Source organism: Pseudophryne corroboree, chromosome 5, assembly GCF_028390025.1.
Source record: "Pseudophryne corroboree isolate aPseCor3 chromosome 5, aPseCor3.hap2, whole genome shotgun sequence".
NCBI lineage: Eukaryota > Metazoa > Chordata > Amphibia > Anura > Myobatrachidae > Pseudophryne > Pseudophryne corroboree.
The window spans coordinates 289,620,357-289,638,031 of record NC_086448.1 but is presented as its reverse complement, the minus strand read 5'-3'; the positions used below and the strand labels follow the sequence as shown (position 1 = coordinate 289,638,031).

At 44.9% G+C, this 17,675-nt stretch overlaps 1 protein-coding gene across 4 annotated transcripts in view; it reads right to left on the bottom strand.

Moving 5' to 3' along the window:
• The window catches only part of ULK4 (unc-51 like kinase 4), a 1,561,547-nt gene that overhangs the window by 466,011 nt on the left and 1,077,861 nt on the right, over positions 1-17,675 (bottom strand). For all 4 annotated transcript variants that reach the window (XM_063922404.1, XM_063922401.1, XM_063922403.1 and 1 more), the window contains one exon: positions 10,097-10,202. In XM_063922404.1, coding sequence (XP_063778474.1) covers positions 10,097-10,202 — 106 coding nt within the window. The remainder of the gene's footprint in view (positions 1-10,096; positions 10,203-17,675) is intronic.

Below are 17,675 nucleotides of genomic sequence, written 5' to 3'. Positions count from 1 at the left end.
TGTTCGCTTCCTAGCAGTTTTTAGCAGCCGTGCAAACGCTATGCCGCCTCCCACTGGGAGTGTATTTTAGCTTAACAGAAGTGCGAACGAAAGGATTGCAGAGCGGCTACAAAATAATTTTGTACAGTTTCAGAGTAGCTTCAGACCTACTCAGCGCTTGCGATCACTTCAGACTATTCAGTTCCTGTTTTGATGTCACGAACACACCCTTCTTAAATAAATGAATGTTATAAAAAAAATAATAATAAAAAGTGTCAAGAAAAAAAACAAAAAAACAAATGCATTCGCACTTTGGTAATCGAACCAAGGACTCTTCACCGCTTGGCCACGATGCTTGGTGATAGAGACACAAGCTCATACTGTATGCCTAACGTTAATGGCCCATTGCTTTAACACATTCGTTTGCGTCTGTATACACTTTTTTATTTATTGATTAGTCTACAGGACTTGGACACTCACAAGACCCTAACGTCAATGGACCACTGCTTTAACACGTTTGCTTGTGTCTGTATACACTAATTTTATTGATTGATTTATTGGTTTAATTTTTTTTAATTGACTCTCTCCGTCTGACCATTGGTCTATGTGTACAGTATGCAGTAACATTACAGTCGTCACTGACCATTAGCCAGAGCTTTTAGATCAATTCGTCGCTATTCGCTCTATAGTACTGGATTATTGGAACATTAGCCACCCAGTGGTGAAAATGTGTATTGCATGCAGTGTATAAAGTCATGCCTCAACGCGCCTGTCCGTGCAACAACTGAACAACCTGAGCTATCGCCTAGCCGTGACTAATCCTCCGTTTATGCGGAGAAACAGCAACGATGAGGGAGGGTTCATCTGTATATATTATTTAGGGCGTGTCATATGAGAGGAAATCAAGTGAGGAAATCCATCTCTTGCAGGCCCAGGGCCCCAATCAAGAAAGTGCATAGAAAAAAACCGCATGCTGTGATGTCATAATGGTAACAGTTGCCTATACCAGGACTTCGACGCAGCTGTCCTGTCTCATACTGCTCGAGGCCACAAGGCGACCAGTAAGTACATATTTTTTATATTTATTGGTTTTCCTGGGGTGGAAGGTATGCATTTTGATCTATTTTGGATTATAGTTTAAACATGTCTGTCATTTAAGACCATGATTGAAGATTATCCATACTTGAGCAGATGTTTGTAAAATTAGTAATTCAAATAAGAATTAAACTGCTGGACTCAAACATGGGTATTCCTCAGTTATGAACTGTAATGTTTAAGTTTGTTACAGCCTAGGTTATGAAGGGTACACTCTAGGATGATGGATCAGAGGTGTGGCTTATTTGATGACATAACTCATATTTGTTACGTTTAAAGACACTTAACAATCCATTGACTAATTTGTAGTGCCTGACGTTGCAACCAGGTGGGCATTTACATGTGTCCACTCATTTGTCTTACACCATCAAACGCTGCAGCAAGTGTACAGGTGGTGGCAGAGTGCACTTTGACACCGCATCATGCTGTCTGTTAAAAACCTAGCTATGAAACTGATGCACACATGATACTTAGCAGGTTCTAATACAATGTTAGAAATATCGTCCAGTGTGTACCCTGCATTACAGACTTTTGATTTGAGATGGAGTTTAATGATTTACGTAATGCTAATGTTTATCTTTTCTCTTTTACCCCTTCAATCAACATCTTTGAGCCTGGATGGACTTGAGTATGGACTGGCCTGCCTGAAGGGAACAGAGTCTGAAATATAACTGTTTGAGCATGTATCATTTGGGAATTTTTTTTAAATAAATTTTCTTTTATCTGTAAATGTTTATGTAGATGTTCACAGGTCAAGATTAAGATATGTGGGGGCCCCTAGGCAAGAATTTTTTTTTTGCTGTCCCTGATGTACACTGAGTGAAAAAAATAGGATTATAATTGCCTACTGGTAAATCCTTTTCTCGTAGTCCGTAGTTTCTTACGTCCTGGAAGATGCTGGGGTCCACATTAGTACCATGGGGATGTACCAAAGCTCCCAGAACGGGAGGACGAGAGCGCGGAGGCTCCTGCAGAACTGATTGATACCTTGTCCGATGAGGACCTGAAGTTTGGTCAAACTTGTAGAACTTTGCAAACGTGTTCGACCCCGATCAAGTAGCCTCTCGCCAAAGCTGTAAATCCGAGACACCCCGGGCAGCTGCCCAGGAAGAACCCAGCTTACGAGTAGAGGGGGCCTTAACTGACGTTGGACATGGCAAGCTTGCCATAGAATACGCATGCTGGATAGTGAACCTGATCCAGCGAGAGATCGTCTGCTTAGAAGCAGGACACCCAAGTTTCTTGGGATCATACAGGACAAACAGAGAGTCCGATTTTCTGTGACGAGCAGTCCACTTCACGTATTTTTTCAGAGCCTTTACAGCATCCAAGGACTTTGATGAAATTGAGGAGTCAGTAGCAACTGGCACCACAATAGGTTGCTTGATATGAAATGCCGACACAACCTTCGGAAGGAACTGCTGACGTGTCTTCATGGAAGATCAAGTAGGGGCTCTTACAAGACAAAGCCCCCAGCTCCAACACACATCGAGCAGAAGCTAAGGCCTACAAAGTGACAGCCTTCCATGTGAGAAACTTGACCCCAACCTTCTGTAGAGGCTCGAACCAATCCGATTGGAGAAACTGCAGCACCACGTTAAGATCCTATGGCGCCGTAGGTGGCAAAAAGGAAGGCTGGATGTGCAGAACCCCTTTCAAAAAGGTCTGAACCTCCGGGAGGGAAGCCAACTGTTTCTGGAAGAAAATGGATAGGGACACAATCTGGACCTTTACGGATCCCAACCTCAGGCCCATATCCACATCTGCTTGCAGGAAGAGGAGAAACCGTCCCAGTTGAAACGCCACCGTAGGAAACTTCTTGGACTCACACCAAGATACATATTTTTGTATGGTAATGTTTAGACGTTACTCCTTTCCTAGCCTGTATTAGGGTAGGAATAACCTTGTTCGGAATGCCCTTCCAAGCTAATATCTGGTGTTCAACCTCCATGCTATCAAACGTAGCCGCAGTAAGTCTTGATAAGCGAACAGCCCCTGCTGCAGCAGGTCCTCCCGAAAAGGAAGAGGCCTCTGCTCTTCTAGCAGTAGATCCAGAAGATCCGCGTACCAAGTCCTTCTTGGCCAGTCCGGAGCAATGAGGATTGCCTGAGCTCTTGTTCTCCTAATGAGTTTTAGAACCTTTGGAATGAGTGGAAGTGGAGGAAACACGTATACCGACTGGAACACCCACGGAGTCACTAGGGCATCCACTGCCACGGCTTGCGGGTCCCTCGACCTGGAACAATACTGCCTAAGCTTCTTGTTGAGACGAGAGGCCATCATGTCTATTTGAGGTACACCCCAAAGATCTCCGTGAACACCTCTGAATGGAGTTCCCACTCTCCTAGATGGAGATCATGTCTGCTGAGGAAGTCCGCTTCCAGTTGTCCACTCCCAGAATGAAGATTGTTGACAGCGCCAACACGTGTTTTTCTGCCCAGAGGATGAATCTTGTTACCTCTGACATTGCAGCTCTGCGCTTCGTTCCGCCCTGTCGATACATTGTCCGACTGCACTTGAATGGCTCGATCTCGCAGAAGATGAGCCGCTTGGAGAAGACCGTTGTAGATGGCTCTTAGTTCCAGAATGTTGACTGGTAGGCTGGATTCCAGGCTTGACCACCTTCCTTGGAAGGTTTCCCCCTGAGTGACTGTGCCCCAGCCCCAGAGACTTGCATCCGTGCTTAGAAGGATCCAATCCTGAATGCCGAACCTGCGGCCCTCCAGAAGGTGAGGTAGTTGTAGCCACCAGAGGAGTGAAATCCTGGCTTTTGGCGACAGACGTATTCTCTGGTGCATGTGTAAATGAGATCCTGACCACTTGTCCAGGAGATCCAGTTGGAAGGGCCGAGTATGAAACCTTCCGTACTGTAGAGCCTCGTAAGAGGCCAACATCTTCCCCAGAAGGCGAATGCACCGATGAACCAAAACCCGGGCTGGCTTCAGGACATCCCGGACCATTGTTTGTATCGCCAACGCTTTCTCCTCTAGAAGAAGCACCCTCTGCACTTCTGAGTCGAGGTTCATTCCCAGAAAAGACAATCTCCTTGTCGGCTCCAAATGGGATTTTGGAAGATTCAGGATCCAACCGTGTTCCCTGAGCAGATGAGTCGTGAGAACAATGGACTGCAACAACATCTCCCTGGACGATGCCTTTATCAGCAGATCAACCAGATATGGGATTATCTTCACCCCCTGTTTGCGGAGAACCATAATTTCTGCCATCACCTTGGTGAACACCCTCGGTGCTGTGGAGAGGCCGAATGGTAGTGCCTGGAATTGATAGTGACTGTCCAACAGTGCAAATCTGAGATAAGCCTGGTGAGGCGGCCAAATCGGAATGTGGAGGTATGCATCCTTGATATCCAGGGATACCAGAAACTCTCCCTCCTCCAGACCTGAAATCACTGCTCTGCTCAGGTAAGGGTTCAACGATTTCAAATTTCAAATTGGTCTGATCGAACCATCCGGTTTCAGTACCACGAAAAGGTTTGAATAATAACCCTTGTCTTTCATATGAGGTGGAACTGGGACAATGACCTGTGATTTTTCCAATTTTAGGATGGCTTCATGTAGGATAGCCCTGTCTCTCAGCAAAGCTGGCAAGCCTGATTTGAAGAATCGGTGAGGCGGGAGTTCTGAAAACTCCAGTCTGTACCCATGGGACACAATATCCTGTACCCAGGGATCTAGGGCGGACAACACCCAGACGTGGCTGAAACGCCTGAGTCTCGCACCCACCAGCCCGTCCTCCAAGCATTGAGTTCCACCGTCATGCTGAGGATTTTGAGGAACCAGAAGCAGGTCTCTGGTCCTGGGAGCCTGCGGGTGCAGGCTATTTGGATTTTGCCCGACCACCTCTAAAGAAAGTGGTAGAAGGCTTGGGCTTTTTTGTATGAGCGGTCCAAAAGGACTGCTGCACAGCTGAAGAAAACGGTTTCTTTGTGGAAGAAGTAGCAGATGGAAGGAAAGGTGACTTACCCGCGGTTGCCGTGGAAATCCATGCATCCAACGCTTCCCCAAATTGAGCCTGACCTGTGTAGGGTAGGTTCTCCACACTTCTCCTGGATTCCGTGTCTGCAGACCATTGGTGTAGCCAGAGTCCCCTGCGAGCTGATATCGACATGGAGGATAACCGTGCAGTCAGCGTACTCGGTTCCTTCATGGATTCCACCATGAACCCCGCAGAATCCTGTATGTTACATAAAAACAATTCAATGTCACTTCTATCCACTGTATCCAAATCCTCTAGTAATGTGCCTGACCACTTTACTATGGCTTTAGAAATCCATGCACAGGCTACAGTGGGCCTTAAGTCCACTCCTGAAGCAGTGTATATGGATTTGAGCGTAGTGTCAATCTTACAATCAGCTGGTTCCTTCAACGCGGTAGAACCAGATACCGGTAAAACCACCTTTTTAGACAGTCTGGAGACAGATGCGTCAACAATTGGTGGGTTTTCCCATTTTTTCCTATCTTCCTCAGGGAAGGGAAAAGCAACCAGAACTCTTTTTGGGATCTGGAATTTTTTCTACAGGTTTTCCCAGGATTTTTCATATATAGCGTTTAATTCTTTAGACGTGGGAAAGGTCAGTGGGGCTTTCTTATTATCAGTGAAGTAAGCCTCCTAAACCTGCTCAGGTGTAGTGTCATTAATGTTTAACACATCTCTAATGGCCTCGATCATGAGCTGCACCCCCCATTGCAAGGGATGCTGCCCTCCTCAGCACATCCCCATCACCGTCTGCAGTATCAGAATCGGTATCCGTGTCATCATGCATAATTTGGGCAAGTGCACTTTTCTGCGGGAACATGCTAGGGGATTCTGCAGGAATAGGGACAGAGCCTGACCAAACCGCCATAGACTTCTTTAACACATGAGTTTCAATCTCAGTATTAGCTACCCTAGTAGAGATCTGAGAGATCATTCCTTTGATAGAAGTTAACCACTCAGGTTCAACAATAGGGATCTGAGACAAAGCATTACAATTCTGTGTACATGGAATGGATCCCTCCTGAGAGGAAACATCTTCTGCAGCATAGTAACACCCACACACAGGGAAATGTCAGACACAGTTTCCCCCCAAGTATGCCACAGAGAGACACAGAGATTGGAGTCAACCCACACACAGCGCTTGTTAAGGTAGAACTAATGAATCTACCAGCACTGTCTGTACCTTAATAGACTACACAGACTTTACACAGCCTCCCCCCCCTTCTACAACACCCTAGTACCGCACAGGATAGCTGGAGTTGCTTGGAGGGACAGCTCTCCCTGTCAGTGTCTGTTACACAGGAACTGCAGGCAGGAAAATGGTGCTGAACGCTGCTGGGTCCGCTCTGAGGAGAAGCTCCACCCCCTGAACATGGCGCTGCTTCCCGCTCTTCATTGTATTTTACTGGCCTGAGGATTTCTGCTGGCAGCGGACGGGGACCCTGACAGGCTTGCTTACCAGTTTAGGGTATAGGCGCTGGCCCAGGGCGCCCCTCACAGCACCGCACTATCTACCGCTGGGCCCCAGAGCGCGGTTAGTACCGCGCTCCCTACCCTGTTGCCGCCATCTTCACACCGGCTCCCCGCTTGCAAACATCTTCTGGCTCTGTTAGGGGGTGGCGGCATGCTGCTGGGGTGAGCGGTCGCCTGGGGCGGCTAACGATCTATCCCCTAAGGAGCTCAGTGTCCTGTTAGCGGAGATAGTGGCTCTCACCCCGTAGGGTAGGACACTACTCCTCCCCCTAAGTCCCACGAAGCAGGGAGGCTGTTGCAGCCTCCCTGTAAAATAATAAACTCTAAAAAAAACTTTTACTAGAAACTCTGGAGAGCTCCCCTAGCTGTGACTGGCTCCTCTGGGCACATTTTCTAGTCTGGTAGGAGGGGCATAGAGGGAGGAGCCAGCCCACACTCTCAAACTCTTAAAGTGCCAGTGGCTCCTAGTGGACCCGTCTATACCCCATGGTACTAATGTGGACCCCAGCATCCTCTAGGACGTAAGAGAAATAGCACTACATAATATCAGATAATACAGAGGTCTTGGTTGCATACATCTGCAGATATAGGGCTAGGCCCCCAGGCCGAACGGCAAGGCGTGTCTGTCACTGGGGGTCCCTAATACTAGGTATGGTTCCGGGGTGTGGGACCTCATCATGTCAGCACAGGCTGGCCACCCCAGGGCAGCACACAGGTGAAAATTAGTAAGGGTATATTAAGAAGCACATAGGTGCTATGTAAGTAATAGGCATGATTAAAATAATACAAAAATATATAAAATGTGAAAAAAAAAATTAAGTGTTAATAAAGTGTTAGGGTGTGCCGATCTAAAGCAGCCCAACCACACCAGCACCGCGCCCCAAACCCACCCCATAAATAATTACAAATATGTCTGGGACAAATAGCCCAGTGTAAGGCCACATGACAATGGCTCCTACAGCATCTGAAAGCCAGCTTATCTGGAGAGACCCCTAGCTTCTCTAATGTCACTCCGAAGTCAGCAATCCCTCCTAATGCTAACCAATCCATGCCTCTCTAAACTACAATGCACATTGACTGGCAAGCTGCACAATCACATTGTGATGTCACTCAGGTGCTAAAAGGGAGGGGTAATTCTGAGTAAGAAAAAACATTTTGCTATCCCTAATGCACACTGAGTGAAAAATAATAACACATAATATAAGATAATTCAGAGATCTTGGTTGCATACATCTGCAGATATAGGGCTAAACCCAAGGCTGAACGGGACTAAGGGTTTGTTTATTTTATTTTTTAGCAAAATTGACATCAACACTAACGTGCATGAAGTCACTTCCTGCGCCAGTAATCATTACCAAGAAGGTAATTTACATCTTAGTTGCATCGCAGACACTTTAAACAGGCCATAGACAGTGTACCAAAGATGCTAAGCTGCGACATTAACAGAACCTGAATTGGTTTTACCCATGTAGAGAGTTGCAGGTGAAGCACACAACCCTCTGTGAAGAAAAGAAGCAGCCACTGCATCGGAGCCTTTTTTACACTGATTAAGTCACAAACAGATGTACAAATACTGCACACCAAATCAGTCAGTGTAAGCTAGCAATACAGTTTTGTCACTTCTATGTGTTATGACCATGCAAATAAGATGCTCATGAGCGGAAAAGACACTCACCACAGTCTAGCTTCATGCTACCTGATGTGCAGAGAGGGGCTATTTGGCACGACTGAAACAATAGTAAGAAAGGATATATCTGTATGATGTCTGATGCTCATTCAGTGAATGATGCTTAGTTGAACGTAAATCTATTTTGGAGCATATCACTCATGTCATTGCACTGCACATGCTGCAAAAATGAGATACATCTATGCACTGACCAAAGTTGGGCAAGTGGGTTGTAACAGGGCACTCTCACATAAGCACAGTTGAGTGAGGGCATGACAACGGAACTGCAGGATAGTTGTACATATATGTAAATATATTTAACGGCGTATCTTTTGCACCAAGTATAGTGTACAGAATTGTCCTCATACACCTATGGTGTATTCAATAGTTGTCGGAAGCTGCTGTCTTGTCGGAAAAAAACGGCAGTTTCCGACAGAAGTCGGAATTTCCGACTTGTCGGAAAACACGTGTATCGGAGGAAAAGCCGCTGATTCGCGTGCTTCTGTCAGAAACGGGGCCGAATCCAACAGGTTTTGGCCCCGTTTCCGACAATCTCAATCCGTCTTTAAAAAAAGTCGGATTGAGGTAAGGAGACGGGGGAGCGGTGCAGCGGGCTATGGGAGCGGTGCGGCGGGCTATGGTGAGCGGTGCGGCGGGCTAGGGGCAGCAGGGCATGCAGGTACCTGATGGGCGACCCCCCTGCAGCGCTCCCCAGACGGCACTGGGATACACGGCTGAGTGTCATGATGTGTGCCTCCCTCCAGCAGCTCGCTGTGATCTCACATACAGGGAGCTGCTAACAGCAGCTGCACGGACGCTGGCCAAATCCAACAGTCGGATTTTGCCACTCTATTTAATAGGGCTTGTCGGATCCATTCCGACAAATGCATTTTGGAATGGATCCGACTCTTATTGAATATACTCCCTAGTCTTAATCCACCATGTGTCATGAGTGAGGTGCACATAGCACCAAATGTCTTAGTCGCAATATGACAAAACTGCTTCATCAGACTGCACTGATTCATTTGATATGCAACACTTGTATATCTGTGGGTGACTGAGGCTGCATCTGTATATGAAGCACAATAGAAATTGGAGTGAATAAAAGCCATAGATATAGACTCAGTCGCACACAAATATACAAGTATCACATATGAAATTTATCAGTGCAGTCTTGTGAAAATGTTTTTGTTGCATCATGTAAAACTGATGCTCATCGCAAGCTGAGTTGCACAAGACCTGGAGTGAAAAGAAGGGATGATTGGCGCGACTGCAGCAACAGTGCATTGGGACACATAATTATTATAAAGACTAACAGCAAACCAGATGTACATGTAAGGGTGGTCCAAACCCAAAATGAGTATAATTCTGCAATCGGGCAAATGTGCATATTTATCCATAAATACAGTTTAGCAACAGCTGAGCTTACGCGTGATTTACTTTTAAGTCTGAATCTGGCCCTCAATGCTTTAATATCGCTTGTCTGTCGTCTGCATGTCCTTGACTGCAGTGCTGCTGACTTGGACGGGCAGCGGCCATCTTGTGGCTCCTGGCTGGCTGCTCAGGGTCCTGATAGGAGGCGGAGCCTGTCAGGACCATGGACAACCAGCGAGAAGTTGCATGATGGCCGCTGTCTCATTATTGTGTGCCCCATTACTTATGTGTGCCTCGCACCCCATTACCCATGCATGGCTATGAAACCCAACAACAAAGAAGAAACAATGCATTGATGATTTTGTCCGCTAATTAGTCAATTAACATGATAGAGAGATGATTCATAGACTACTTTACTCGGAGGATCTCAAGGAACATTTCAGTGAAAACCCCATCAAAATCGGATCAGTGGTTTTTGAGTTTATCGCTAACATACATACAAACAATTTTACACACCTTGTTCATAGAGGAGTTTCATGTTTGTGTCTTGATGAGAAACCAAGTTGTACAATAAAGAGATCACATTTTGAATAACATTTCCCAGAATGTTATCTTGATGCGTCTGTAAAAAAACAAAGCATAAACAATGAACACAAGACATGGTATTTATCCCTATAGTTCTGTAAACCATCATTATTGGCACACAATACTGAAGACTTCCACAAAATGTATTGTAAGTGGGAAGTATAACCCAGCTGCCACATATATTTGAAATCTGTCTTTTATTATGCTGCAACAGTTTTTTAGATAAGTTCCCTACTTCAGAAAGATAAATGATCCTTTTACTGCCTTCCACCAGTGGATGTAATTATTTCTGAAGCATGTAAGGAGAGAGAATTATTTACTAACACCAACATGACAATATCCTTTATTCATGTCTTAGGACCACATAATAAATGGACCAAAATATGTGCTGAAGTCAATCTATATACAAAAAAATAAAACAAAAGATGAGGCTATTAAAGAATGCACACTGTTGCTTGATAAATGATAGATGACAATGTCTGTGCAAAGTGCCCTCAGACATTGTCATTAATTTGTCACTCAAGACAAATGCGCTGTCTTATTCACAAAGAAATATGCAACATAAATTGTGTTTTGTAATTAAATTGGATGGCTTTGGTGGAAGGCATGGAGGATATTCATACAACTGCCATATAAAGGTAAGTATTCTGCAACAAATACACAATTTCCTTTAATTAAAAATGGCTTTGTATGAGTATATGTATGCATTCTTTATTGCAAATACAGGTTGAGTATCCCTTATCCAAAATGCTTGGGACCGGAAGTATTTTGGATATCGGATTTTTCCGTATTTTGGAATAATTGCATACCATAATGAGATATCATGGAGATGGGACCCAAGTCTTAGAACAGAATGCATTTATGTTTCATATACACCTTATACACACAACCTGAAGGTCATTTAATACAATATTTTTAATAACTTTGTGTATTAAACAAAGTGTGTGTACATTGAGCAGTCAGAAAACAAAGGTTTCACTATCTCAGTCTCACTCAAAAAATTCTGTATTTCGGAATATTTGGACATGGGATACTCAACCTGTATTCTTAAAATGTCATTTCTGTGTACATATAATACAACCGATATATAAAACCTTATATTTATATAAACATATGACTCACTTTGGTAAGCCAGGAGTAAACGTAACATCAAAGACTATAGGTGGAGTTGCTGACTATGGGTTAGCAGACACTGTGCTATTAGTTCTGGCCTGGCCAATCTGTGGCTCTTCAGCTGCTGTGAAAGTACCAGCATGCCCTGCCATAGTATTGCTATTAGGAAATGCTAAAACGGTGCAGGGAATGCTGGGATGTGTACTTTCACAACAGTTGGAGACAGGGGTGTAAGTTCATCCTAGTCACATGGAGGCAAGTTGGGCCCCCTTAAAAAGAAAAAAAAATATATATGGTGTATGGGTGTGTAGATAGATAGATAGATAGAACTCTTTGAGGAACTACGTGGTTTAATATTGAAGGCAATGCTCATTGTGATATTTATGAGCAAACACATTCTTAAGAACAGTTAGTGAATTGCCTTCTGCTGTTATATTTATTGCTTCTTGCTACACCCCTGAAGAAGTCAATCTATACAGACACAACAGGTTGGGTATTGAGTGCCATTGTCCAAGTGCTAACTGAGTGGATCCTGCCTCGAGCTCACACATGTAAGGGTGCTGGCAGTAATGAGTATCATCACCCTTATTTGCAACATTGGATTATCTGACACCATTTTTATGCTGTTACATTTTAAAGCCTGTATATAATTATACCAAGAATATAATATTTTTGATATAAACTATTGACTGGCCATTGGGCCTTTGTTTTTGGGTAATTTGGTGGAGAGAAATACTTCCAGAGTGTATGGGATGTAACAACCCCCATTATTGGGATACCAATTAGGACTCAAGCCGAATTACCTATGTTAATCAGTTCAGAATGGACACTGTTTTAAAAGAACACCTTTATTCATCATATGAATTTTCACAAGTACACTTAGGATATCACATATGGTATAGCGCCCTTTGCTTTTCATATATATATATCCTGACGAAAGGTGTGATTAAACAGCACCTGAAACGTTGACATTTAAAGCTTGTGTAGCTGTCTCTTTTTTGAAAACCCGTGGAGTGCCGCCGGTATCTCTCTCTCTGTGTTTGCTCCGTTTGGACCGTGGAGGGCACCCAGGTATTTAAAACTTTTGTTTGGAGTGCGGTCATATTGGAACTATATATATATATATATATATATATATATATATATATTTATTGTAACACTGTAAGGGTACAAGGTGCCGTTTCCTGGGGTAAATGGCAGCACGCAGCAGCTGAGGAACCACACAAGTCCAGTTTCTGGTACAACTGGCCCCAGCCAGTTTTATTATACAGAAAATAAAACAAACACCAAAAGAAAATACCTTGCCTGTCCGGCACTAACTAAACACAAGATGTTCCTAACTATCACTAAACAAAAACACAGAGTTCTCCAGTAAGCACTGTATAGCTCACTTGTATCAGGAAGCGTGTTTCTCTCACACAGATCCTGCAGTCTTCCCAGGCAGTCTGCACACATTAATCAAGCTAGAAGCCCTATAAGGCTCTTGCACAGCTGAAAGCCCTGATTAGCCCTCTGTGAGGCCAAAGATCCAAACTGGGCCCAATGTCTGGAACTCGCCTTATCTCTCTCTCAGGGCCCTTATCCAGCTTTTCCAGCAAACTGAAAAGGTTCTAACAAAACAAAAGCATTTCCTAGAAGTTTTCATTTTCTAAAACATGTAAGACAAGAACCTGGGACAAACATACCTGCCCTCAAACACTATCCCAGTGTTCTTGTCACATATCCTCCTCCCCTGTTTCGACCTAGGGGCCGGAACACTTGTAGCCCCCAAACAGAAGATGCGGGACAATGCATCTGCGTTGGCCAATTGTGTACCCGGTCTATGTTCGACAGTAAACTTAAAATCCTGCAACGCTAGAAACCATCTAGTTACACGAGCATTCTTGCCTCTATTTACATACATCCATTTTAAAGGGGCATGATTTGTCACTAGTCTGAAATGTTTACCCAAGAGGTAATATCTCAAGGTATCTAGTGCCCACTTAATGGCCAAAGCCTCCCTTTCCACAATGGCATACCTTTTTTCATGCTCATTGAGTTTCCTACTCAAATAAATGATAGGGTGTTCGTCCCCATCTCTGGTTTGGGACAGCACAGCGCCTATCCCTACCTCTGAGGCATCTGTCTGTACCACAAATTCTTTTGAAAAATCTGGTGTTATCAATACCGGTTGTGAACACAGCCACTTTTAACGCTTGGAACGCTTTTTCTGCATCAGGGTTCCATTTTACCGTATTTGACTGCTTCCCTTTGGTAAGGTCTGACAACGGCATCGCTGTGGTCGCAAAATTGGGAATAAACCGTCTATAGTACCCAGTTATTCCCAAAAAAGCCCTTACCTGTTTTTTATTCACTGGACGAGGCCAGTTTTGAATAGCATCAATTTTATTTAATTGGGGCCTAATCAGACCTCTGCCTATGGTGAAGCCCAAGTATTTGACCTCCTCCATTGCGAGGCAGCACTTCTTTGGGTTAGCAGTTAACCCTGCCTCTCTGATTGAGTCCAGTACTGCTTGTACTTTAACCAAATGGGACCCCCAGTCTGTACTGTGAATTACCACATCATCCAAATAGGCAGCTGCATATTTTCTATGGGGCCTCAAAATTATATCCATCGCCCGTTGAAAGGTTGCTGGAGCCCCATGCAACCCAAAGGGTAACATCTTATACTGGTACAGCCCCTCCGGAACCGAAAAGGCTGTTTTTTCTTTTGCGCTATCAGATAAAGGTATTTGCCAGTAACATTTGGTCAGGTCCAACGTGGTGAGAAACCTGGCTATTCCCAGACTTTCTATAAGCTCATCCACACGGGGCATGGGGTACGCGTCAAACTTGGACACCTCATTTAACTTACGAAAGTCATTACAGAAGCGTATGCTACCGTCGGGCTTCGGGATGAGCACTATGGGACTGGACCACTCACTGTTAGATTCCTCTATGACTCCAAGTTCTAACATGGTTTTAACTTCTTTAGAAACAGCTTCTCGCTGAGCTTCAGGAATCCTATATGGCTTTAAATGAACCCTGACCCCTGGTTCTGTGACAATGTCATGTTTTATTATGGTCGTTCGGCCAGGCAGCTCTGAAAATATCTCCCTATTTTGGATGAGAAATTCTTTAACCTGATTGTTCTGATCAGCTGATAATGTCTCTGACACCTTTACTGCGGGAAGCAACCGAGGTGAAGACACCGAAGGGCAAGGCTCCGCTGACAGACAAGCTATCTTTCCAGGGTTTGATTAAGTTAACATGGTAGATTTGTTCGGGTTTTCTCTTTCCCGGCTGGTATACTTTGTAATTAACCTCATTCACTTTTTCCCTGATCTCAAATGGACCCTGCCATTTAGCTAGGAATTTGCTTTCCACAGTGGGTACCAAAACAAGAACTCTATCTCCAGGAGCAAATTCCCGTATCTTGGCACTCCGGTTATATACCCTCTGTTGAGCACTTTGGGCCTGTTCCATGTGCTCTCTGACAATAGGTACCACGGCTGCAATCCTATCCTGCATTTGTGTTACATGTTCAACAACGCTTCTATAAGGAGTGGGCTGTCCTTCCCACGTCTCTTTGGCAATGTCCAACAGCCCTCTGGGGTGTCTACCATACAACAAATCAAATGGAGAAAAACCGTAGAGGACTGAGGAACTTTTCTGATGGCCATTAACAAGTAGGGCAACAAACAATCCCAGTTTTTCCCATCTCTCTCAACAACCTTTTTTTAACATACTTTTTAATGTTTTATTAAACCTTTACACCGACCCGTCAGTTTGGGGATGGTAGATGGACGTCCTGAGGTGAGTGACCTTAAATAATTTGCACAATTCTTTCATGATCTTTGACATAAATGGAGTACCTTGGTCAGTCAAAATTTCTTTTGGTATTCCCACTCTACTAAAAACCTGCACCAGCTTCCTAGCTATCGCCTTGGTTGTGATAGTGCGTTAAGGGACAGCCTCAGGATATCGAGTGGCATAGTACATAATTACCAGGATATACTGATGGCCCCGAGCAGACTTTAATAAGGGCCCCACGAGATCCATGGCTATTCTGTCAAACGGGACCTCTATAATAGGCATGAGAACAGGTGGGCTCCTGAAATGGGGTCTAGGGGCATGATACTGGCATTCAGGACAGGAAGAACAATATTCAGACACTTCTTTATAAACCCCTGGCCAAAAGAACCTTTGCAAAACTCTTTCAGTGGTTTTTTCTGCCCCTAAATGTCCTGCGGTAACGTGACTATGAGCTAAATCTAGTACCGTTCTCCGATAAGGCTGGGGAACTACCAACTGTTCCACCACATCCTCACCCCTTTTGACAATGTGGTACAAGAGCTCATTACAGATGGCCATGTGGGGATACATAACCCTGTCACCTGGTACCACAGGTTCCCCATTAACAACCTTAACATTCTCTCTAGCTTTTATTAAGGTAGGATCCTTTAACTGTTAAGATGCAAACAGATCCTTCTTTACCTCCAGGTCAGGCACGCTTTCAGTTCTAACTACTATGTCTCTGTTCCCTGCAAGAGGGTCCGCACTGGACTCACTATCTGTCATTTCCCCAGCCAAACTAGCAAAAGGCAAAGGGTCAGAAAGTTCCGAAGACACACGTACATCCATAAAATCACCGGTATTATCAACTGGCTCTTTACTTCTCACATCTGTTGATAACCGTGATTCCCACAGTTTCCAAAAATGAGGAAAATCCCTCCCTATTATGGCCTCATGCACCAAGGTGGGGACCAGTCCTACTTTAACAAGTGCTGACCCACAACAAGTTTCTATATTCACTTCAGAGTGACATAATGTTGGGTATCCCCATGTATGCAAGTTACCCCAATAGGTATTTGCTGGACCTTTAAGGGGTTCACTAACCCAGCTTTCACGAGGGTAACTAAACTTCCTGAATCTAGCAAGGCCTCTACCCGGTTACCCTCTAAGAACACATCACACATTTGTTTTTCCAGCTCAGGTGAAGGTACCACAGTACAGGCTAACCTAGCAAATAAAGACATTCTGCGACATTCAAAGGCAGCATCACATTGCATGGGTTCTTGTGTGACTGGGCAATTGGCAATAACATGACCTGGCATACCACACCTAAAACATTTAATCACACGATTATCAACCCGTTTGGGCAGCATAGACCGTTCTAGCCCCATTGGCATGTCTCCAGGGCCAGTGTTTACAGTCTCTCCAGCCTTGCGTTCTCTTAACCGACCAGCAACGTTTTCCCACGGAACAGTCTTACCAGTCTTTACTGAAGGGCGCTGTCGAGGATCTATGGGTTGCTGGGTGGTCATCAGTAGTTCCTCTGCTGCCAAATACCTCTCTACCATGTCCACTAATTGGTCAGCAGTACCCGGGTTTCCATGGCTCACCCACTTGCGCAGGACCATGGGCAAAGATCTCAAGTAGCGGTCCATGACGACTCTTTCAACCATCTGGGGACCAGTTAATGTCTCTGGCTGTAACCATTTTTTTGTTAGCTGAATACGGTCGTGCATCTGGGAGCGAGGAGGCTTCTCCATGGCATACACCCAACGGTGCACCCGTTGTGCTCGTACTGACAGCGTGACTCCCAGGCGGGTCAGGATCTCAGTCTTTAGTTTATCATAGTCCCGAGCCTCAGCAGGGCTTAAATCAAAGTACGCTTTTTGGGGCTCACCTGACAGAAAAGGTGCCAGCAGACTGTCCCACTGTTCTTTCGGCCAGTTCTCACGCTCGGCAGTCCTTTCAAACGTGGTCAGGTAGGCCTCCACATCATCAGCCTCTGTCATTTTCTGCAGGAAGTGACTGGCCCGTATAGAACTAGAGCTGGTCGGAGCACTGACTGCCATATCTCCAATCCGGGCTTCAAGGCTCTGCACCACTTCTGTTAAGGCCTCTCGCTGTAGTCTCCAATTTTTCTCCATTGCCACCTGCTGCTGTCTGTTGGCCTCCTGCTGAGCCGCAGTAGCTTGCAGCAAGGCTTTGAGCAGTTCCTCCATGTCGACAGACTTTTCAGGTGGCTTTGTGACTGCTTTCACCCAGGACATATATCAAATCCTCAAGGCGAGTCTCAGTAACTTCACACTGGGCTGTATCTGCATAAACCACCGTTTTCTGCAGGCCTCACAAAGCTGCTGCTTTCACTTATGCGCAGAACGGCATGCTCGCATTCTCCACCAAGTTGTAACACTGTAAGGGTACAAGGTGCCGTTTCCTGGGGTAAATGGCAGCACGCAGCAGCTGAGGAACCACACAAGTCCAGTTTCTGGTACAACTGGCCCCAGCCAGTTTTATTATACAGAAAATAAAACAAACACCAAAAGAAAATACCTTGCCTGTCCGGCACTAACTAAACACAAGATGTTCCTAACTATCACTAAACAAAAACACAGAGTTCTCCAGT